A 23,822-nucleotide genomic window follows, 5' to 3' on the forward strand; every position below is an offset into this window, starting at 1 on the left:
TGACATAACGATTGCTTCAAAATACTTGCAGCTTATATGCAGCACTGCTTATATTCAAATATATAATGAACTTGTTTTATCCTCTGACAAGATCAATCAACTTGTTCGGGCCTTCTCTGAATAGAATAGGGAGGGGTGAAACCCTCTTTAATGGTCACACATGCAGAGCCCACAGTGACATGTGTTCTCTGCTTTTAACCCATCCTAGTACCAGGAGTCTAGTACTAGGAGCAGTGGGCAGCTACAGCGCCCAGGGAGCAATGGGAGTGAGGGGGGGGGGGGGGGGGGGGGTTGTCCGGTGCCTTACTCAAGGGCACCACGGCAGGGCGGGAGGTGAACTGGGACCTCTCCAAGTAGCAGGCCACACTCCATATTTAGGTCTGTTCGGGGACTTGAACCGGTGACCCTACGGCTCCCGGTCCAAGCCCCTACTGACTGAGCTACTGCCGGATATTCTTTTTTGTTTTGGGTTAGCTGTCACAATTAATATTATTCTTATATTGTGCAAGAACCAGAACAAAGTCTGATTCTTCGGCCGCGCTCTTCAATCAGTGTGATGTAAAGTGCCAGGAAAGGAGTAAACACATCTACTGTTACATTCAGAGAGATCACAGAGCCTCTCAGATGAAGCCGTGACAATAGCACATCAGGATGCCAAGAAAAACGGGATGCACATGGAAGAAACACAGAGTACATACTTCTGACAGGAACATTTGAGATTTTCCTGAGGAAATGTACTTTGAATCATTCAAATAGGAAATGGACTGCGTTTATATAGCGCTCTGTCCAGTCTTTACGACCCCTCAATGCGCCTTACATTCTACAAGTCTTCATTTACCCATGAACACCCCATTCTTACGGGGCAATGTTTCTTGCTCAAATAAGCTAACATTCACACACCTTTGGCCATGCCATTGGGCGCAACTTGGGCCAAATGTATTTGATTAGCCGCTACAGTCAATGAGAGAGTGATTCTGGACCTGCTATAACAGGGGCAGTGCAGATGGGACAGATAACATTAATGAGCGCTGTGTCCCAGGACCAGACTCTGAAGCAGCTCAACCACCAGGCATCATGTTCCAATGCGTGCCCTGAGAAAAGGCTTATTATAGTGCATGAATTCTGTACACAAAATTACTCATGCATTGACAAATGCCATCTGAAAATAGATGGGCTTATTTGCTGTTGATAGCAGGGTGTGTATTGGAAAGCACATGATTTTATGAAACGTATAGTGACAGAGGTTCAACCATTTCAGTTTTTGCGAAGTATTGCGATTCTGTAAGCAAAGCGATGTGTTGTGACTAACTTCTGGGTCTGCCTACAGACATACGTCAACACTGCAGCACTCTTTGGACAGATTAAGTTACAAAAAATGTTAACATTTTTAAATCTTTACTTGCTTAACAAATATAATATGAACAATGTTTGACATAATGCACCATTTGAAGTCAGGCCAGTCAGAGTAAGACACAACATACTGCAGATATCCTCGCAGCCTGAGCACGTGTGTGTGTTATCACTTTCTCATACAGCTGGGAGTTTGTTTTCTCAGCCTTCAGAGGGATTAGGGGTCAAAGAAGAATTTCATGAAACTGAAAATTGCTAAATGTACATTAACAAATCCTTCACGTCAGGAATGTCAAATATTTCAACATCCTCAGTCACCCGAGAAATCATGTAAAGCTTAAGCTACAGTATGCAACTTTGCGGCACCAAACTAATTGCAGTGTTTCTCAACAAGTGAGTTATTAAATGATAAAACCATGAACATATGTATAAATTCAATAATTGTTTAACCCACTGAATATAATAAACACTTACCTAATCCGCTATGTTTTAGGAGAAATAGGATTTTTCATATAAACAAATCTTTAAGATTTTCACAGATAAAAACTATAATAGCGATATTATAGGGAGAAAACTATGTTATCGATACAATTATGATTATCTTGATTTTGATGCAGAAAAATGCGGAAAAAACGGCAGTGCCTTGTTTGGAGTAAAAGGTGAAACTCTTTGAACCTTAAGTGACAGCCACTACGAACATTTCTGAAAAAAGACAGTCTACAGAAAGTCAACCTGTAATTACTGAAAAGGTTCAAAACACTCCAAAGATATTATAAAGTAAAACACACTAAGCCAATTAAACACTGAGGGCCTGATTATTTATCCTGTGAGTTGTTTTTTTACAGCATACAGAACATGTTGGCTCTGATATTGTTGTATGAAGTGCAAATGTATGGATCTCTCTCTGCCCCAGTAGTACGGGTCTTACTCTGGCTGCAGTGACTGAGCGCAGGGCCAAGCAGCCGTCCCACACATCACCAAACTGAAGACTCTGTGCCACTCATTTCTGTTCTCTGCTTACGGAAAAGAAAACAACCACACATCTAAGGAAGGATCCGAACGCCCCCTCACTAGTCATCGAATGCTTTTTGTGTATCCTCTGAATTGTGTGATCCTGCCTGGTTACAAGTTGGCACCCGGAATTCTTATCACATATTGTGATGCAGTCAGTGTTGCTATAGTGTGTGTAATATATTACTGTCATCACATTAGCATTATTAATGTTCTAATGCCAGGAATTAGTGTTAGTCAATCTCTTCATAGATCTTATCCATGAGATCCATGTATTTTTGTCTATGCACTTACATTGAATGCATAAATAGCCCTACATTTAAAAAAGAAATAAAAATAATATAACCAAAGGAAAACAAGGGGTTAATGATTTACATTAAAGTTCACATTCAAAATAAAGTATTTCATGTTAGTGAACATGACATTACAAGACAAGTTCAATCAAGTAAACAAAGTTGTAAAGAATTCATACAGACAGACTGCATGTATCTTTATTTAAAAAGATATTTAGTTGTGAGTCATTTAAATATATGTACTGACAAAGTTAGAACAAACAGATACTATTCTGGAGGAAATAAGGATATACAGGTATGCATTGCTCTGCTGCACTTTCTCTGTGTATACTGTCCTCTTGTGTCCACAGTGTATACTGCACAAACTCCTCTCTCCTTTCCTGGGTCATGAGCCCGAGTTTGATCAGAGTGCACCAAGCATGTTACTGAAGACACTCATTTGAAATGGGTATGCATTAAGTGTAGGAACAAATCTCCTACATATCTTTATTATTTAGAAACTGCTCGGTGGAAGTGACAGGACAAGCCTCTGGAAAGAAACAAGAAACTATTGAATGAAAGACACAAATGGTCAGTCGCACAATGGTCCCAAAGATATCCTTAGGCCCCAAGTAGTCATGGTGACGACTGTACAATGGAATCCATAAATCTATTTTCTGACAGAAAGTGCACAAAGCCCCACAAGCTGTTTTATCAGAATGTGTTGTGAGAAGACCCTACAAAAAGTATTAAGTCCAGTTAGTGATCCTTAATAACAGAACAAAGTTAGAACCTACAGCATGACATTAAGACATGTTTCTCTTCAATGAAGAGTTGAGCATTTTGTCTAACGTTGAGATAAACTTGAATTATGTCAAGAAAAAAAAAGTGTGGGTAAGTTGTGTAGTTAATTTAGCAAGAAGAACCAGATAAGTGTAATAGTTACATCAAAAACAAAAAGGAGTACTAATACAGAAAAGCAGAAAAAAGCCAAGTTTCTGTGCCCTCCTCTTCAGCCTTATCTTGGTCTGTGTTCAGTGAAGTTAAACTTCAGCGATGTTCCTCTATGAAATGTTGAAAGATTCACTGGTACTGCAATAACTCTACACTCCTCTCCCACACTGTGGAGCCTGACACAGCATGAGTCATGGTTTATCTCTCACTAAGAAACTAGATCAGAGTTCCATAAATATAACCAGCCTTTTGCAACAGTGTGTTCTTAATATCATTGTAAACATGTGCTGATGCTTCTGACCCCGTAAGGCAGATAATTACCTGCACCTCCAAACAGGTTAAAGAGCACAGACAGATCGTCATTGTCATCTTAAGAGCCGTGATGCTAGCATCGCTAAAAACCATCATCTCACTAAGATTTGAACCCAGCTAAGATCATTACAGTTGCAGTTTTAAACATGTGGACAAAAGAAAACCGCAACAAAACTTGGTTAGGTTTAGGTAACTATAGAACTGGTTAGGTTTAGGTAACTATAGAACTGGTTAGGTTTAGGTAACTATAGAACTGGTTAGGTTTAGGTAACTATAGAACTGGTTAGGTTTAGGTAACTATTGAACTGGTTAGGTTTAGGAAACTATAGAACTAGTTAGGTTTAGGTAACTATAGAACTGGTTAGGTTTAGGTAACTATAGGGTTAGGTTTAGGTAACTATAGAACTGGTTAGGTTTAGGTAACTATAGAACTAGTTAGGTTTAGGTAACTATAGAACTGGTTAGGTTTAGGTAACTATAGAACTGGTTAGGTTTAGGTAACTATAGAACTGGTTAGGTTTAGGTAACTATAGAACTGGTTAGGTTTAGGTAACTATAGAACTGGTTAGGTTTAGGTAACTATAGGGTTAGGTTTAGGTAACTATAGAACTGGTTAGGTTTAGGTAACTATAGAACTGGTTAGGTTTAGGTAACTATAGAACTGGTTAGGTTTAGTAAAACATCATGGTTTGGCTCAAAATAAGCAAGTGTGTTACCTTTTTAACTTAGTGATGTAAAAAAACAAAAACTGAATGTCAGATTTGGGTTTGAAATGGGAGGCGAACAGCAGTACCCTGGTGAGAAACAGCTAGGATAAAGGTCATGCTAAACCAGGATCATTCACCCCCCTCCTCTTTACAATTCTTCTGACCTTGACAGTATCACAGTGTTTCTCTCTAATAAGCATTGTGTGTTGTATTTTTTATCACCATGACTTGATGTCAACAGAGCAACTGTGAAGACTCACAGTTATTTGATCAATAAACAAGCACGATAGACCCCTACCTGATATAGCATTACTGACGTCTTATTTAACGTATCAACCAACACTGTCTGCCTATCAAAGTGTCTGCAGCTTGATAACAAGTCATCCTGTCTCCATTTGTTGTGAGATAAAGCTACAGCTCCGACCGTGTTTACATGTGTCTCACAAGGTTAATCATAGACTAGAGCCATTACGGCAGCAATCCAAGGAGACAACATAGTTACAGACGCCTTACTCTGATATTTGATCAGACCCCAGCATTTTCATCACGTCTGGGGGCTGTGGCTCGTACAGTAAGTCATGAGAAGGACATTGAAGTGAAAGTCATACAATCCTGCTGCTGCTATTGTGTGTGCAGAGACAATAACACCCTGCCACAGGAGTCAGGACTGTGCTGCAGTACCCCACCCTAGCAGACCAGACTCTACACCCACCACAGGAAGTGCTGAAGCAGCAGGTAACGTCTTCTGAGTGTCTCAGTGTTCAGATAGAGAATAGAGGAGCAGTGGAACGATCAGTGTGAAACCCCCCATGAGGAGTAAATAAGCTTAATGAGATCATGGTAATGAAAAGGTGTTATGCAATATATGTCTCTTAACTGCTTCAAAGATTCTCTGAGGTAGTGTAAAGCACAATAGTAGATATTCTCATTACAGGCACTATGTCTTGTGAATTCAGATTGATCATCTTATGAAACATTGTTTTGTTGTCAATAAGTGACAGAAAAATCAACAGTAAATTAGTATACATTTAAGGCTGGCAGTGCAAATGTCAGTAGTATAAAACACAAAACATGAATCGCATGAACCCATTACATTAGAGTAAAGATGTCCCTTTTGCCTCACTGCATACAAATAGTGCAGAGAATATGTGAATGGGTCGGTACCACTTTTGTTTGTGACAAAAGCAATGAAGCCCAGATAGCAGAACAAATAAATATGAATGTGTCATGTTACCATTGCTTAACCACATGAGCCCATCAATGTGGACAGAAGCACCTAACCACCAATTCAACTCAATACACACCAATTAACCTGCCAAAAATAACAAAGGTAAACTCTGGTCTGCCACTATAATTACTAATTTCACAAATGCCAATGCAATTGCTGCCAATAGGTAAATATATCATTAAAGCATAAAAGCAAAACCTTCTGGCAATGCTAACACCAGAATATGACCATCACGCAGGACTACAGCAAAAACACTTGCCTAGAACACAAAAACAAACTGTCAGCATAATATGCAACACATCCTCAGAAGTAAAGCAGTCAGTCAATAGCAGTCAGTCAATAGCAGTCAGCACTGACAGAAAAAACAAGGGTCCAACTTAAAGTGTACATTTTAGACAACAGTTGATATGGCGAGTAGATGAAATACAATTAAAACATGCGACCAGCTGCAGTGAGGATCACAGATCCATCACAATTATCAGTATTATAACAAAGCCGCCACAAAAAGGGATGCGATTGACTGTTGAGGAGAGCTTCCTAAGAGAATAGTCGCAGCATAACAGTTGGTTACAGCAGCAGTGTTACAGTACATGCTGAGCAGGAATTACTGCACAAACATAAAGATCTCTCCTTAATAGACATTGCGATCTCTTTTTCCCTTCAACGTGAACATCGTACCTGCGATGCGGATGACGGCCCTGTCTGCTGGGTCCAACACATTTTCAGAGGCCGACTTGGAGCGCTTGATGCGATGGTGTTTGGGCAGGTTCCAGGGCAGCGTGTCTCCGGGGGACGGAGTGTAACTTAATGCGCCCACATCACTGGAGCTCTCTTCAGAAGCAGCCCTGACCAGAGGCCTCCTCTTGGGCCTGTCCTTCACCTCCTCCATGGTCTGGATGGACATGGAGAGAAGAAAAGTAGGAACATGGAGTCAGAGAACCTCTCAAAACAGATCAAAAGGAAGGTTCCTGTAAGTTATTGCAATTTAAAGAGCCTGTGACACGAGTTTCCCCCATCATCCAAACCCATCAATTTGAGTAAATATTGTCCCCTTGAAAACCGTTACTGAACTGATTTTGGATATTTGTACTTTGATAACCATTAATCTGCCCTTCAATGTTGACCATTTTCTGGATCTGCTCGGGGATTCTTCAAGTCCCGCCAAATTACGTGTGACGTCATTGCGGGCACAGCGCTCCAGCTGCACCGTTCAGGATCCCAGCATCTGCATGTAAACGCACGATGGCGCACACAGCAGCAAGCTCAGACAGCTCAGACAGTTTCATTTTGAACGTGTCTGAGAGCTCATATGAGGCTGAAGGATCGGTTTATGTTGTATCTGTTAGAAGTTTAGGAATTAGGTGCGTCAATATGGGCGATCATACGGTCATGTAGCCAGTGGTGGAATGGGACTAAAAATCATCCCGGGACTCTCGACCGGCCCACTTCGGTACCGCTAGTAAGTTGTCAACGGGGGGAGTGGGGGATGTCAGGGGCGGCGGGTGCTGTAGATAGTAAATGTAAATATGTAAATATTTGTGTCACTGCATCCTGGTAAAATACAAATATAATGCAATGTGTGTGTCTTTGACATTAGCGCTGCCAGCCACCTGTGCCCTGTACTACGAAGCCAGTTCAACAGACCCTGGATATGTTTGAGTAACAAACTAACTAATAACAACAAACTAACAAACGAGATCTCGCTAAGCGGTCCTACGACGCTGGTTATCAACTCGGTAAATCAAGCCAGGATTTCTCTCACCAGCTGAGAGCGCGTTCACGTCTAAGACACGAGTGGATCTGACTTTAATTACATTTGACTCGAGTGTTTTCGTCAACATAATGTGTTATAATATAAATAATACTTCTGCATACAGTATGTGGCACTGTAAGTGTTGCACGGCCAGACACGGCAGATAAGGAAATATATGATATATTATGATATTATATGATCGATGATCTGATTGATGATGTGATATGAATGATAAGTGCGACACGTCGGCGTCTTCTCTGCATACGGCAGTTTAAACTGTATTTCCTTTATCCTGTAATATGACTTGAGAGATTTAAACTCCACACACTGAGTTGATCTCTTTTCTATAGACGCCGGAGGCAGGCAGCGTCAGGTAAAAAAAGTTATTTAGCCTTCCCAAACCTGAGCCTCACGCGCCGCCTATGGGGGATGTGCTAGTGATTTATCCGACCGGCCCACTTCGGTACCGGCCCACTTCGGTACCGGCCCACTTCGGTACCGGCCCACTTCGGTACCGGCCCACTTCGGTACCGGCCCATCGGGATTCGTCCCGATGGCCAGTCCGCCACTGCACCCAGCCCACGTAAACTGTCAACGGGGGGAGGGAGCCTCGCTGCGGGGAAACGGTGGACCTAGTGTCCCGATCGGAGTGGGAATAATAATAATAATAATCCGTGCATTTTATCCATTAATTTCTCCAACATTGTGGTGAAAAAAACACACGTTTGTGTTGGTGTACTACAACTACACAAAGCATCGGTTTGTTTTCTCATCAGGAAATGCAGACCGGCTCAAACAAACGATTTTTAATCATCATTCTCACGATCATTTAATGTATCATATGTTCGCCGAATTGACATGAAAGCACTAATTCATGTAGTTTCATCCACTTGAGTTTACAACTACAAAAATAATCGATTTGTTTTTATATCACATCCTACGGGAGGAAATTCAGCAGCTCTCACTACCGATTTTTAATCCTAATGTAATCATCATCTTCACCACGATCATTTATGTTTATGTTCGCCGAATTGACATGAAAGCACTGACAAATATGAATATACTGTAGTCAACTTCATTAAAACGTTATTAACGTGCCTAAACTCAGTAATTCACAATTTCTACGCATGACAACACACTTTGTCCGTGTTTGGCTCTCTCGCCGCACAGTGAAGCGTTCCCGCATTGACGTCACTTCCGGCTTCCCCCAAAACTTCAAAATGAGTCGAAGGAATTTCCCGCGATGTTCGAAATTATTGATATTTAACGGAACGGTATCGCTTTTTCTTTTTTAAACTGACGGTTCGAGATTACTAGTAGCCCAATATTTCATTGCACAACAGTTGTTGGGATGCTGTCACAGGCTCTTTAACTACCAAATATTAGAGGTAGGTACCAGACCACCGAGGCCAGGTTAAATTGCTAGAAATTACAAAAAGGAAAAACTTTTCCTGTTTAGCACATTTTCAAGCATACAAGAAAGGAAATTGCCTGTTATATGTTTACAGCAATACAATTGCTTGACTTCATGACACATTCATGAAAGCAAACTTCTAAAAGTTACGATTTTTTTTTATTAACAACTTGGAAAATAAGAATTCAATAACAGGAATAAAGAATCACAAAAATATTGTTTACAGACTGCAATTACTGGTCTTCTGAGAAGTTATGTTTTGTGTGTATGCTTGAACCATCTAGTCAACATGCTAACGTTGAAACGAAGTGTTTAGTTAAATATGGCTTCAGGGTTTCTAACTTTTAACAGTTATGCTGTTTTTTTGTCATTTTTTCTCACACAGAAGGAATACGTTGTTGGACCGCGAATATTTTCTCCTACGGTTATTTAGCTAACTGTACTGCTTACTGTTTTTGGCTTACCGTCCATGACTATCTGTGACATAGCCTAGTTGTCTTCGCCGCCTGACAGACAGTTCTATAGTCCATTTTGCGGTTAAAACCTTCGGACTCGGCTCGTTCAAAGTATATTTTTCTTTCTGGCAGCAAAAGTTAGCTTTTTATCATTAAAGGGGACAAGCTAGGTTATCCTAGTACGTTTTTTGGGCTGGTTTATTTTACTAATTAGAAACACCTGCTGTGAAAAGCTAGCTTAACATCTGACTAAAAACAACACGCGCTATTCTCTTAAAGCAACAAGCACACTAAAGCTTGACCCATGGTAAACAGAAAAAGGGTTAGAAAATATCAGCAGTTATTGTGAATTGTGTTGTAACAAATCTAGTTCTCCGTTATAACCCCCACTATTTTATTAATAATTTCCAGAATTAAAAAAACATCATATTCACACTGGTATGGCCTATCAATATTGGAACATGTTTAATTTGAATAGTGATAATACAAAACTAGTGTGAGCTGTAAGGGACAATATATAACCTAATTTACTGAAACAAATGTCTTATATCATATTAAACTCTATCTTTGTCTTTCGGACTGACAAAACGAGACATTTAAAAACATCACTATGAAGAAAAACTTGTTATCGATTAATACATATCTATAGCCTAACTAAATATTAATGGCAGTCGAAATCAATACAATGATATTCATAACATATTTTTGGGTGTAAATATATCAAAATGTAATGCTTGCCAAATCCCACTAGCCTATAATGTGAATTGATGCTCAAGGCAAGTTAAGATGATCCTCTGTTCCATATGAGAAACTATTAGAAACTGCACAGTCATACACTCAAAAATATGATTCTAGAGTACATTAATAAATGATGAAACTGAAATATTGCCCAGTCCGAAATGTGGAACATCTATATGTACTGTAGACCTAATGTGCAGTAACCAGGACAAAAGCTCAAGGTTGCAGCCAAGTGATCAGACAGAGTATTTTTCACCTAAATCCTTGAGACCTGACTCAGTGAGAGAGCTGCTGTGAGAAACGGCAGGTGCTGCGGATGAACTGTACAACGTCACCACGCTTATTTTCAGCTGAGTCACCATCCAGCACTCAGGATGCTCCCCACAGGGGCGCTGGCTGCTCCGCCACAGCCTCTCTGATTGGACAGCATGCACAAAGGACCAAAGTCCCAGGAGTAGTGTAAACATGTGCATTAGATACAGTTCACATTTAGGTTAGGATTGAGCTGTAATTCTGGGTAATTGCTTTTAAATAACCTTTTGCCTAAATACCAATAGTGTTGCACTAATTCAGTTCTATTAAGTAATAAAGGAAAGTGACATATGATAACTCAACCTGTGTGGAACTTTTCTTTTCAGAAAACTTGACAAAAAAAGTTTTGTCAGTCATTTTATCACGCCGTACCTCAATATGTCACATCATCATTCAACAGTGTTAGCCTCTGAAAGTAGGACACTAACACATTTCCAGTGGCAGTGTATTGACTGATCTTAATGGAGACATGGGCATCTAGCCACCATTTGACCTGTCTGTTATACTGCTGTTCAGCTCTGCTCCTATGATTAAGCATTTTATAAAATGTCAAGAAATTGCATGGAAACTTCAGGGAAATGCAGCCTGGGTTATATAAGGCTGGAGCTACATACACTACAAATAACATGTTAAAAATTCACAACTTCTGAAAATAGCTCTTACGCACAGAAGATAGGTTTGCCTTGAGGGGCCGCTGAATGTTATCACAATCAGTTTTGTAGCCTCAATATACAGAATGCTTTAACTCAGTCAAGAAGGGGAAATGTGTGAGTAAATCATGCCTGTACTGCAGAACTCTATTCAGTTATTCAATTTAAGCACCCAAATATCTGCTGCTCTGACATTGAAAAAACTACATAATAAACATCTCCAATGACAACATTACTTCTGTCCACCCTCCTGTCTAACACACATTACTATTATGACTGGCATTCCATTCTTGTATGGCCTTCACCCAAGCAAGCAGAAAGCATCAGGCTGATCCGTGTCACCAGGCAACCCTGAGGAGCTCCTGAAACTCTCAGGACTTGGAAATGGAAGAAAGTTCAGTGGTGTGTGCAGGAATGAAGAGACTCTGACAGCTGAATCATTGACAGCTGACTGAAGCTCCTGTCTTCCACCCTCCTAACTGTGAACGACTGATGGACTTCATTAGGACTGGATCTGTTGATCATCACTTGACAGATTGTCTGGATTCTTCCCAAAAAAACTCAAAATAGCACCGAGTTAGGCTACACTGCAATGCCGCACCTGACATCATGCTGTTTAGCCGCAGTGATGGAAGACCTGAGGTTCACCTGCTGTTACACAGGTTAGAAACATGCTTTAATTACACCATCGCGTTTTTCATAGTGCCTATAGATCATGTTTTTATTAATCTGCAGTGTATTCAATGACACTCAGTCCTGTCAATAGCACGATCGGCGCTGCGGCAAAACATGCATTATGAATCATGTGTATTCCGGGTTTACTCACGTCTAAAATATCCATGATGACTGCAGTTTGAGTCCCTGTGAACACTCGATACAAATCAAATTATAGCAGCGGTGCTGTCGGTTGATTTGTCCCGGTTGCATTCGCTGAAAGTTAGAGAAGCAGCATCCCGAGCTCAGCGGGGGCGCGCCTGCGTCCTGCAGTGTCCCGGCTGTCAGACCTGCACTGATCCGGGCTGCAGAGCTGCTCCTCCCGCCTGCTTTCCTCCCTGATACTAGTACAACAGCACGGGTGAAGTTGTCGCTAAACAGCAGGCACGTATTAGGAAGAGGATGAGAGGAGAGATCTGATTGCACGCTCGGTGCGCAAGGAAACAGAGCTCAGATCAGGCTGACAGCAGAGAGTGGAGGCACAGGTTTCTTCACGCATTATACCCAAATTATGTAAATGTTGTGAGAGACATTCTGAACTGTGTTACTAACTTATTACGTTTCGTTTGTGCTCATGTTGGAGCTCATATCGTTAATCCATTATATTTTGAAGCCTAATCTGACCTTGAACTTCACACTTCAGGATGCTGCAGCGCCAGCACATTACTGCTGAGTTCAGCATGTCCTGCCAACACATCCTCACTCCCAGGTCGGCCTATGTTGACGTTATGTCAAGTCCCCTGTCGGCTTTTTCCAACGCAAGGGGGGGGGGGGCTTAGCGTCAATTTTCAACGCAAGGGGGGGGGGGGCCTTAGCGTCCATTTTCAGCTTTCCGGGATGTCCATATGCTTCTATGGACGCTCATGGAAGCACGGCATTCGTTTGTGTCGGCTGCCCTTAAAGGCAATGTGAGCATCCATTCTCATTGGATAACGGAGAATTGTACACCCGGAAGTAAGTATTCCCCTTACTGTCGATTGATTTTACAGTGATATCTGCACTACTCATTGACTAAGAAACACCAGATTATCCTTGTTAATTACACAATATTGATTGGTTTAAATTGTGTGCAATGCTTTTGTATTTTTCCCCTTCGATTCGGAGAAACAAATATGTTTTCGGAGTAAAGGATGGCAGAAGACACTACACTACCCAGAATCCCCAGCTATCGTTTGGACTACACCATGTGCTCTGTTTGACGTCACGTGTTCTTCAAATTTCTCCCCTGCAGAAAAAAAAAACATGGCCGAACTTCGTTTTATTCTCGATGGAAAATGCCTATTTTAAAGTTAGTTTGGACATTAAAATGCGGTTTGATGTCATTTGATACGAGAAATATGAGTTGTTATTTCAGATTATGTGTACAGTGGATGTACATGATCATTAATTTGCTAGTTATTACGAAGATTACTTCAGGAAATTGCGTCCATAACGTTTTCATTGTTACCAAGGTGGTTGCTAGGGACGCTGCTATCGATATTATTTCTGTTATGTTGTGTAACTATTTAATGGTGTTATCTTTATTGCTACCCCCTTCCCCGTCAATGTATAGTGTTGGTCCACAGCGCAAACATATTAGTTTAACAAAATCCGCATCTAAAGATAGCCTACGTTATTTTCCCCTGTGCAATTCCAGTCTCACATCTCACAGCACATCGTCATTAACAAATAACGGAAACAGACCGAAAACATTTTAAAAAAAAATACAATAATACTTTATTCCGAGTGTGCTTGCTTTTCTCTTTGGAAGTCATCACATAATGGCATGGTAATACACGGTTCGGCTGCATTAAATATTACATATCTGCCGTAGTTCTGTATTTATATAGCCCTGATGAGAAGACTTCTAGACAAACATGAGGAACTGAAAACGTGACGTGGATCATAAATATATCAGCCATTAAACAACATCTTACATTTCTTTTCACACAATACGTCTCCTTGCAGTATCAACACTAATTCGGCTGACTTTTATATTTGATCCAATTGGTAGATAGGCTGTATTTACACCATAAAGGTGCACAGCTGATATAAAGGGACACCTAGTGGTTAAAGCATGTTATTGCATTTCATTATTTTATTATTAGATATTAATAGGATCCCTATAAAGTATATTAATTACTCGTTATTCTCTACTAATAGTTAATTAAAGACTGTATATAATGACTATTTTGCACATCCCTTTCAACATTTCAAGATTTTCTAAGGTTTATTGACATATCATATAGGCCTACACAACTATGGTGTAGTTATGCATTGAATGAAAAACTTGGGTCGCAGGTTCCTCAATAGTGCATTACAAGACATCTATCAATATTTGTGCGTACCTCCAGCAATGTTAACTATGTTGAAGCAATTATTTTAACTGATATTATACATAATGTATTATACTCTTATAAGATGTATGTAGATATTTCATCTCCGACCTTGTCAGGTATTGAACAATCAATAAATAAAGAACACAGAATTGTTGAATATAAAACACAGAATTTGTGTGATTATACTAAATGATTTACAAATAAACACCACTGCATATTTAACTGTTACACATGCTGATGTAACGCAAATGTTCCAACTTGAGATCAATAAAGTATATCTTATCTTAAGCTGATCGATGGCTACTGCCATATTTGCTAAATGTGCCTCTGAACCTTAACAAGTGCATGTTTCAGGCTTATCAATTAATGTAATGTAATGTTATCAATTAACAACAGGGGTCACAAACATAAGACCAGCTGTTAAATAAAGCTCTTCTGACCTTAGCTGGCATGTGTGTATATATATATTAATGCTGCCCATTATGGGCACAAGCAATTTTCACCCATTTATTAATTATATGTTTTAAATGTGAGTGTTTCCTATCCCCTAAACCTCCAGGGATGTACACAGTTTAATACTGGCAACTTCTTATTATGGGAAATACGAAAACGTCTTTTAAAACTACAACTCCCAGTAGAGACGTGCCATAGATACAGAACATGTTGCGAAACAGAATAGATTTATTATTATTTATTATTATTATTTATTATTATTATTAGATACATTTGTAGTTCTGGGGACAGGGTGGGGGAGGGGGGAGGGGGGACGCGGTGGACCCGTTCAAATCCAGTTTTGTACAGTCTGCCGTGATTCCATCCCATTTCAAGTGCTGTTCGAGGCTCGGCGTAACCCTCGGAGCACACTCTCCAATCACAGAGCTTGAGGACTATCACGGGGTTTGTCAAACAGAGCACATGGTGTAGTCCAAACGATAGCTGGGGATTCTGGGTAGTGTAGTGTTCTGCCATCCTTTACTCCGAAAAAACATTTGTTTCTCCGAATCGAAGGGGAAAAATACAAAAGCATTGCACACAATTTAAACCAATCAATGTTGTGTAATTAACAAGGATAATCTGGTGTTTTTTAGTCGATGAGTAGTGCAGATATCACTGTAAAATCAATCGACAGTAAGGGGAATACTTACTTCCGGGTGTACAATTCTCCGTTATCCAATGAGAATGGACGCTCACATTGCCTTTAAGGGCAGCCGACACAAACGAATGCCGTGCTTCCATGAGCGTCCATAAAAGCATATGGACATCCCGGAAAGCTGAAAATGGACGCTAAGACCCCCCCCCCTTGCGTTGAAAATGGACGCCAAGGCCCCCCCCCTTGCGTTGGAAAAAGCCAACAGGGGACTTGACATAACGTCAACATAGGCCGACCTGGGAGTGAGGATGTGTTGGTCCTGCATGTGCAAGCATAGACTGTATGTGGAAACAGATGGCTGCTGTCATAGTAAACATAGCCTACATTTCATACACTTAGGCCTACATACAGTGTTGGGGAATAATGGACAATATAAAACTACATTTCGCAGTATAGCTTGCTGGTGGCTCAACAACTTTAATATTGGCAGTTATTCAAGCAGTATTTAAACACATTTTGGGGAATATGTGTGTAGTTAGCTTTTTTAACATATAACAATATAAAATAAAACATATTATTATCTTGTTTAACTTTTTTGTTTGTTTTACCATATGCATTTTCTGCCACTTTTTTCTTTCAATTTCAATTACATATTTCTTAGCAGGGAATTCTGTTTTTGGTTAATATTTGACATGTGAACAGGTGGGGATTTAAAAAAAAAAAAAAAGTTAAATGGAGTGGCTTTTTTTGCTGGCATTTTAAGATTACACCTTTTCCTAATTTTGTTCTAATTGTTAGGGAATAATTCTGTCTTTACTCCTAAGATATATAACCTTTTCGCCTGTTGACGTTTATAACCAACCCTGACTCTGTTATCTCTTTTTTTATTTTTTATTTTATGACCGGTCAACTCTCGGTCACAGAGCCTAAGAGTCAGGCAAGTGATTCAGTATCTCCAGATGTAGAACAGCATAGTATTTATCAATTTAAAGTATCTTTTGGGGTTCAATAGACTACATTTTGCCTTTTTGTTTTGGAGCAATGCCTTAAATCCTGACAAAGCGTCTCATTCCAAGTTTGAGTTGATAGTAAGTAGCTAATAATACTGTGTTTATACCTAAAGTAAAGACAAATAAATAATTCTCTAAGTCAACTACATAACTCAAACCACTGAAAATGGCCATTAGATGTGGGTAAAAGTTATGGAATAACACTTTCATTGGACCTTATGTATTTTTGCAATTAAAATATTCTGTCATCACGATGAATAAAAACAAATAACCAAAATGTTCTCCCAAGTAGACTTGGCTCACCAAAATGTTCAGAACTGACCCCTTGTGTAAATCTGAATATGATAAATTGCTGTTAGAGTCATGCTAACATTTAGTTAATCACATCTATTGTGTAATGCATATGTTTGCCAATGTCTGCCATCGTATGTTTGTCTGCACTTTGTCATAAAAATGCAAATAAACCGAACTATCATGTAACTCTCTTTTTGCCTTGCAATTAGTTTATCCTGTCATGTTTTTCAAGTGTTGTCTTTTCTCCAAATGTGGCCTAGTTGTACCAAGTCTAATTAAAAAGTGTCATGCTAAGCTATTACATAATCACAGCACCATGAATGATAGATGGATTGTTTGTGTATGTGGTCCTACTACATTATTAGTCCCTCTACTTGTTGAATAAACAAATGGGCACACATGAGTTGGGGGCTGGGCTCACTCATTCTGAGCCAAAATTATACGTGCCATCATTTCTGAATGCAAGCCTTCATGCCAGCTATGTACCCTTTGGACCAATCTCATCAACCAAGTACTTTATGAAGCCAGAGAACAGTGGAGATCAGAAGAAGAGAAAGGATGCTCCTGGTCAGTTTAGACCTAAAATTACGATAGTTAAAAAAAATCTGTCAAGAAAAGGCATTGCGATAAAATACTTTTTATCAGAACAACAAATACATCTACTCCTATATGTGAAGTTTGCTCTTTCAAACACCTGTGGTATCCCTCAAGGGTCGGTTCTCGGTGTTAGGGAAATAATTATCATAGACGCCAAGATGTGACATACAGGACAAACCTTGACGTCTGTTTACCTCCTTTAAGGACACAGGCTGTTTCAGCCAATAATGTTATTGTTCCCATTCTGTGACCGGTCAATACTGGGTCACAGATGGTCTGTATTGTGGGTACACTGGGACACTTCCTTCTCTGTTGTCTGAGGACTCCAGGGCATGACATATCCAAGGCCATAAGTGGCGGAAGCTAGTAACTTAGTGTGCCCAAACTATCTAAAGCTATCTTATCAAAACATGTTGATGACTCTCTGTGGAACCAGTTAAATGGGCTGGCAAGAGAGAGGCTCTCCAGAATTGACGTGGCAACTCTACCGTGAAGTCAGAACCTCTGGCTCTTGGACTTGTGATGTGAATCCTCCGGCCGTAACTCCAAATAAACCATCAGTGTTTGACATCAAAGCTACTGCTCCTACCGTGTCTCTTTCCTGAGTCGGTGACTCCCACAGCATAGCTACACAGAAGTTTCCTCTACAAATTGGCGTTGTCGGCAGGATGCCAATAAATCTTCAGATTCTGGTAAGTGTGATTTTCAAATCTACATTTGGACATTGCCTTATCAGAATCTGTGATTGACGGTATCCTAAAATTACCTGTGAAACTGAGCAGCTGTGTTTCGTTTTGGTTAATGAACATTTGGGGATAATAAACCCAGGGAATCAGTGTCTGGGGACTCAGTCCTGGCTGATTTCCTCTGTGTGTGCTGCTCGGGACGGAAGTGCCATACAAGCATACACAGCTCATGTTTAGAGATACCTTAAAGAAAGGCATCAGTGAAGTGGAGCTTCTGTGTGAATTGAAAGCAATGTAAAAGATTTGTATTGGACAAATCGCCGGATTCTGAGGATTTTAGCGGCCAAACATAGCAGTTGAAAATAAGCAGCCAGAGATACCATACTGTTATCACCTCTCTGTAAAAACGGCTCCGGCTGCAGCCTTGGGAGTGCGTGTAAAAATACCTCCCCCGTGTTTGTGGAGCTGGGGCAGTATAGCTGAGAGGGAGAAAATCACAGTTTTTTTTGTCTAGGCTTTAACTCACGGCACCGCCGTCCTTCAAACGGGACGGTCTAAAAGCACTCGTTGTTTAGGACCGCTTTCTCATAGTAAGACCGGCCAGCGCGAAGTGCGTGCATCACCCGATGCGCCACGGTTCCCTGGAGCAGGTGGCGGTCAGGAGTGCATACATAAAATTATAGGCTAATTGATCAGAGGTGTGTAGTGGCAAGTAAGCATAGGCAAACTGTGTTTCACCTTGAGGTGAACTCGATAGCAAGTATATATAGGCTGGTCGTACGGACTACAGTCAACTGAGCTGTTGTTTGGATAGAAAGGGCAGGGAAAAAGTCTGTGGGCTCCGATCGGGGGGGCACAGCGCCACTAGAAACAAATAGCCTAGTGGTTGTCGCAAGAGGATAAGCTAGTTATCGCTCTTGGATGGCTTTCAGGCACCGATAAATCACTTGTATACAAGGGTGAGGCGTGAGAAGACGCCCCACTGGAGATAATTCCCCACCCCCTCTAAGATCTCTCTTAAATCCGAACTAATTTTGAGCTGAAGAGCTTTGCTGTCGCGCTGGTGTTTATTGCGAGTTCATGTTTTGTTTGTCTGATTGTTTGTATGGGGGGTCTATATTGGTTTGTCTACCCGCCGTCTTGTGTATGTTTTGTAACAACTAATAATGAATCAGTCCATAGACAGGGTAAAATGAACTAAACTTTAGTTATCTCACCAAAAGTAAATGACCTGAGAAAAATAAATAATATAAAGATGCAAAGCAAAATTCTGGTCGTATAAATGTGCTGCCAAATGAAAATAAATAGCAAAAGAGTGTTTTTATGTCCTGCCTCTGAGTGTGCAGGGGAAAATGTAAACAAGAAGCCCACTGTTCAAGGTGAGCGCTAGGTGTAAGAAGAAAAGAAGATTATATTGCTTTAAGAATCCATTCTTAAATGGTATTGCTGGAATGTTAAGATATCTTTGTGACCTTGTATAAACCCTATGCCCGTCCTGCGCCCCGAGACCCTCAGAGACCTGCCTGAGGAGATCAGGGTTGCAAAATCTGTTTTTGTAGGTCAATGTTGTATTATTTGTTTCATTTATTCTTAATCTATGTATTGTATAGTAATAATGAATAAAAACGTAATGTATTGAACACATTCCGAAACAAAGCAGATAAGACAGAACTAGACTCAGACTACTAATTGTTGTTGAAACCTTTTGCGCTGTTGCTGCAAAATGGAAACTTTGTTGATTGTCTATTCCAACTGGCCACTGGAATCAGATAATTAATATAAATTGAAGTTCAATTACAGTTTTAAAAATAGTTTAACATTCTTTATTAAACTGCTTCAAATTATTTCTCGTATCAACCAATTGGTCTCTATAGACCAGTGCTTCTCAAAGTGTGGTCCGCGGACCACTGGTGGTCCGTGAGCGCTCCCTAGTGGTCCGTGAGTATATTGGTAACATTTCACATTTGAAATAAATAAATAAATAAAAGTTTTCCGCACTCTCGCGGGAATATCTCCGCAATGGAGCGCGCTAAAGTTTCACTTTCGATTGCATGATATAGCCCAGCGCAACACCTTCATCACACTTGCTGCCACTTGTTTGTACCATTTTCAGGCGATTTGTAATCTGTTCTAGAAAAACTATGCGATTTTGGATATTTGTGGAGTTAGGTGGTCCGCGAGTGTTTTTTTATTGGTTAAGTGGTCCTTGATGTGAAAAAGTTTGAGAAACACTGCTATAGACAATACTAAAATTAAAATAGTTGTTAAACTACTGACAAGTTTTCTGAAACCGAGCTTATGAACAACAGAGTAAAGGTTGCTGGTTAAGCCAGGATCAATCTATTTGTTGAAGTTTTTATTGTGTGCATAATAAATATGTTAAATTAATTGAGCAATTCTTTAAAAGTATAATGTTGCAATCTCTTTAAAATAAGTAATCACAGTTAAAAAATAGATGTTGTTTTCCAAGGGCCTCTCTTTCACAGGCCCACACTTTGAATCATAACACTTCCAAGTCCTACAGAAATTCAGTATCACTTTGTGTTGCAAGCCAAATCCAGGGGTTCTACTCGAGCCCAATTTTAAATACCATAAAGAAAAGTATTGAACCCAGCTCGAGCTAAATGTGAAATGTATTTAATTAATGTGCAAGTGTTTTGATTTATTTAAAATGTTCCAGTCTAGCTTCCTTCGAGTTTAGTATAAACAACAGATTGGTTCTCATAACATTCTCACTGCTGTGCTGTCCCAAATGTTTTAAACCTTGCGCAGACAAGCACACACACACACACACACACACACACACACACACACACACACACACACACACACACACACACACACACACACACACACACACGCACACACGCACACACACACACACACACACACACACACACACACACACACACACACACACACACACTTTGGATGAGTAATCACTTTATCCAAATTGTAAATTGTTGCCTTCTTTAAAGTTATTAGTAATTCAAGATTAATTATTAAATTAAATGTGGTACATAACATATAATAAACAAAATAACTTTGACTTGATAATTTTGTTCACAACATTAGACCTTGTCCTCTAATCTCTACTAGAATAAGATAAGTGTGCATGTTTGGGTATTTGAACACTCCTGTAATGTACCTAATCTTGTTATCCTTTTCATTACAGAGCTGGGGAAATGGTGTATTGATTAGATTCTGATCCGTGCAAATCCAATTTTGACTGACTTTAGTTCTAATGTTAATTTGATTTCAACCCATAAGGAATTATTTAAATTAACTCAACATTTCACATGATGGATTAGTGCTCCACATTTTTCCCACTAATTTGTTGTGCAATTAGGCCAATGGTAAAGAGAGACATTGATGACCTTGTGTCCCTTTTGTTGGTACGTGGTTCCATTCTATCTATGGCCTAGGACGATTTCACTAAGAATCACCCAGTTCTGACACAGTTCTGAGTGCAGTCACAGAGATGCTATGGCTGCTCTACATGAAATGACATTCCCAGAGACAATGACGCTCCTCAAACTGAACAATACTGTCTCATGTGGGCCACTCCCCCCACCAAGCCATGAACTGAAAGCTTGACATCTGCTTTGAACACCTGGAAGCCTCCCCGCCACACCAGCACCAACCCTTGGGTCAGTCAGATGGGACTAACGGCTTAACTTAGGGCATTTGGTTCAGAAATATGACTCTCGTTACCGCACAGTGGGTTGTTTTTTTTAAGGCTATTCATACTGCTATGCAGAGGATGCCTGTAGGTTGGCAAGCTGTTAAAAGCCCCTACTATTTTTAAAATAGGCATAATGTCAGGGGCTTCTTAATGTCTAGTTCTACATGTATTCACATTATATGGACAATGTTTCCACCTGGTGAAACTGAAGGTTGCACGGTACTCAGGCTACTATACGACTATTCTGTTCTGCTCTAACGATTCAATTGATAGATTCTACATCAAAACAATTAGCTTTTATTGTTTCCAATGATAACGTCATTTTAAGAGAAGGAATGCAAACCTGTTTTCAAATGTAAGGTTTTGAATGTGTTTGACATTTCTCAGTAATAACACGCTCAGACACCCACTCAGATGTTAAGGGGGATGAAGCTTTTCCTCCCAAATCAGATATGCTTTGTTTTTCAACAAAGGTATACAGTTCCTGCATAATATATGTTTCTCACAATTGGTTTTTTTGTAAGCTGCACACAGGTGATACTGAGTCTTCTCGAGTAATAGATTACACCATGCTTAAATAGACTCCTAAGTTATTATTTCATATGTGACATATGTAAGAAAGGGGAGGGAAGAGTCAATTATATTGAGTAATTGATTTTATATTGGAACATTTATTTCTCAAACCTGTTTTATGGAAGAGGAAAATATTTCTGATAAACTAATCTTTTATCAAACGGTAAATGGTGAATTAATATAACATTTAGAATCATTGAGAAGGGGTGATATCCGCAGGGACTAGCTCACCTTTAAATTACAATAACATTTCTCTGCTTTGGACTGATGAGTATATGATTCTTGCATGTTAAATGACTAACACAAACCTCACATTTATAATGTGCATGTGTCAGGAAGGCTCCCAAATAATTCTGAGGGGCCTATCCTATTTTTGTAATTAAATGATAATGTGCTAATCCATTACCTTGAGTTGTCTTCACTCAGGAAAACATCCCTATCAAGTGTTAACCCAATAACTAGGACAGCTCTGAAGGCCAAGGGTCAGAGAGAGAGGGTCACACTCTCCGGCTGCAGAGGGCACCACCATCCACGGGCAAGGAGGCACGAGGTCGTTCGAGATGAGAGGATTCTAATCTTCAACTATCTGAGGAGATGGGATGCTTCTTCACCATTCTGCTCGGTGGGCTCAGGCAGACAACCCTGCGGGACGAGCGAGGACTTCAGAGGCTTCATACAAGGTTCCTTGTTTCTTGGGGCGGCAGATGTCTTCCTAACCTCTCCCATCACGGGGGGAGACCTGGATGCGCCACTTGGAATACGCAGTTTTGTCTGGCACTGCTCTCAAGCAGATAGCAGAAGGAATGCAGGCGGATGAGCCTCCGTTTCACTGGGGGGATCATACAGTGCTCACTGAATGAGCCACACAAAAGCAGAGCAATTGGGGGGTTTAAATATGGCGCTCTGATGAAGAAGAGTTTGATCCAATCAGCACCTCAGTGCTAATCTACAGTATCAGGATGCCTTTACACACCAGACACTCTTTGTCATAAAGAGAGGAGGAGAACGAGTCAGAAAGACTGAAGGACACGTTTTTCCAGCTCTCGTACAAAGATGAACTTTGAATTGATTTTATATCTTGGATGGTTACAGATGTACAATTAATGACTGTCTTTATATTTCCAATGACCAGACATGTGTTGAATAGTGGTGATTAATATATTTTTGCCGGATCAGATTACACTTTCGCACTAAACAAAATGAATTCAGATTATAAAGTATTGAATCATAAGATATTTCTACTATTATCACAGATAATGTTAATATCCTTAACCGTCCAGCAATCAGGCTTAACAACACTACTCTTTAATGTATTATCCATGCACGGAAAGACCTACAATGATGTTTCAAGTACTGGATTAATTTCAGTTTTGGCCCAAAACAAATATTTATAATATTTCATTTAACAATGATGTAGCATATTTGATCCTCAAATTAGAGAAGTATAATTTAAAGAAATTGATATTCTATATTCAACATTAGATAAACACAGAAGAATCCTTTCCAAGTACCATAAGTAGATGCTCAGGTAAGTATGGCTAATAGGAATAATTGATAGACTTAATTTGGTACAGATCAGTGGTAGCATTTACAAATGTAATAATTCAAGTTTTAAGAATGTTTAATCCTTCCTTTCCAGGTTTTTACAAAAGTCTTTGAATATTTGCCTAACTTTTCCTTTTCAGATTTTGAACAATGT

The 23,822-nt window shown here is 39.9% G+C and overlaps 1 protein-coding gene across 4 annotated transcripts in view; it reads right to left on the reverse strand.

Moving 5' to 3' along the window:
* pleca (plectin a) overlaps positions 1 to 12,139 on the reverse strand; it is a 108,669-nt gene extending 96,530 nt beyond the window's left edge. For all 4 annotated transcript variants that reach the window (XM_034236026.1, XM_034236012.1, XM_034236011.1 and 1 more), the window contains exons 1-2: positions 11,983 to 12,139; positions 6,513 to 6,726 (exon numbers count right to left, since the gene is read on the reverse strand). In XM_034236026.1, coding sequence (XP_034091917.1) covers positions 6,513 to 6,726; positions 11,983 to 11,997 — 229 coding nt within the window. In that variant the 5' untranslated portion in view covers positions 11,998 to 12,139. The remainder of the gene's footprint in view (positions 1 to 6,512; positions 6,727 to 11,982) is intronic.
* Between the last annotated feature and the right edge of the window lie 11,683 nt (positions 12,140 to 23,822).

Source organism: Gymnodraco acuticeps, unplaced genomic scaffold, assembly GCF_902827175.1.
Source record: "Gymnodraco acuticeps unplaced genomic scaffold, fGymAcu1.1, whole genome shotgun sequence".
NCBI classification, from domain to species: Eukaryota; Metazoa; Chordata; class Actinopteri; order Perciformes; family Bathydraconidae; genus Gymnodraco; species Gymnodraco acuticeps.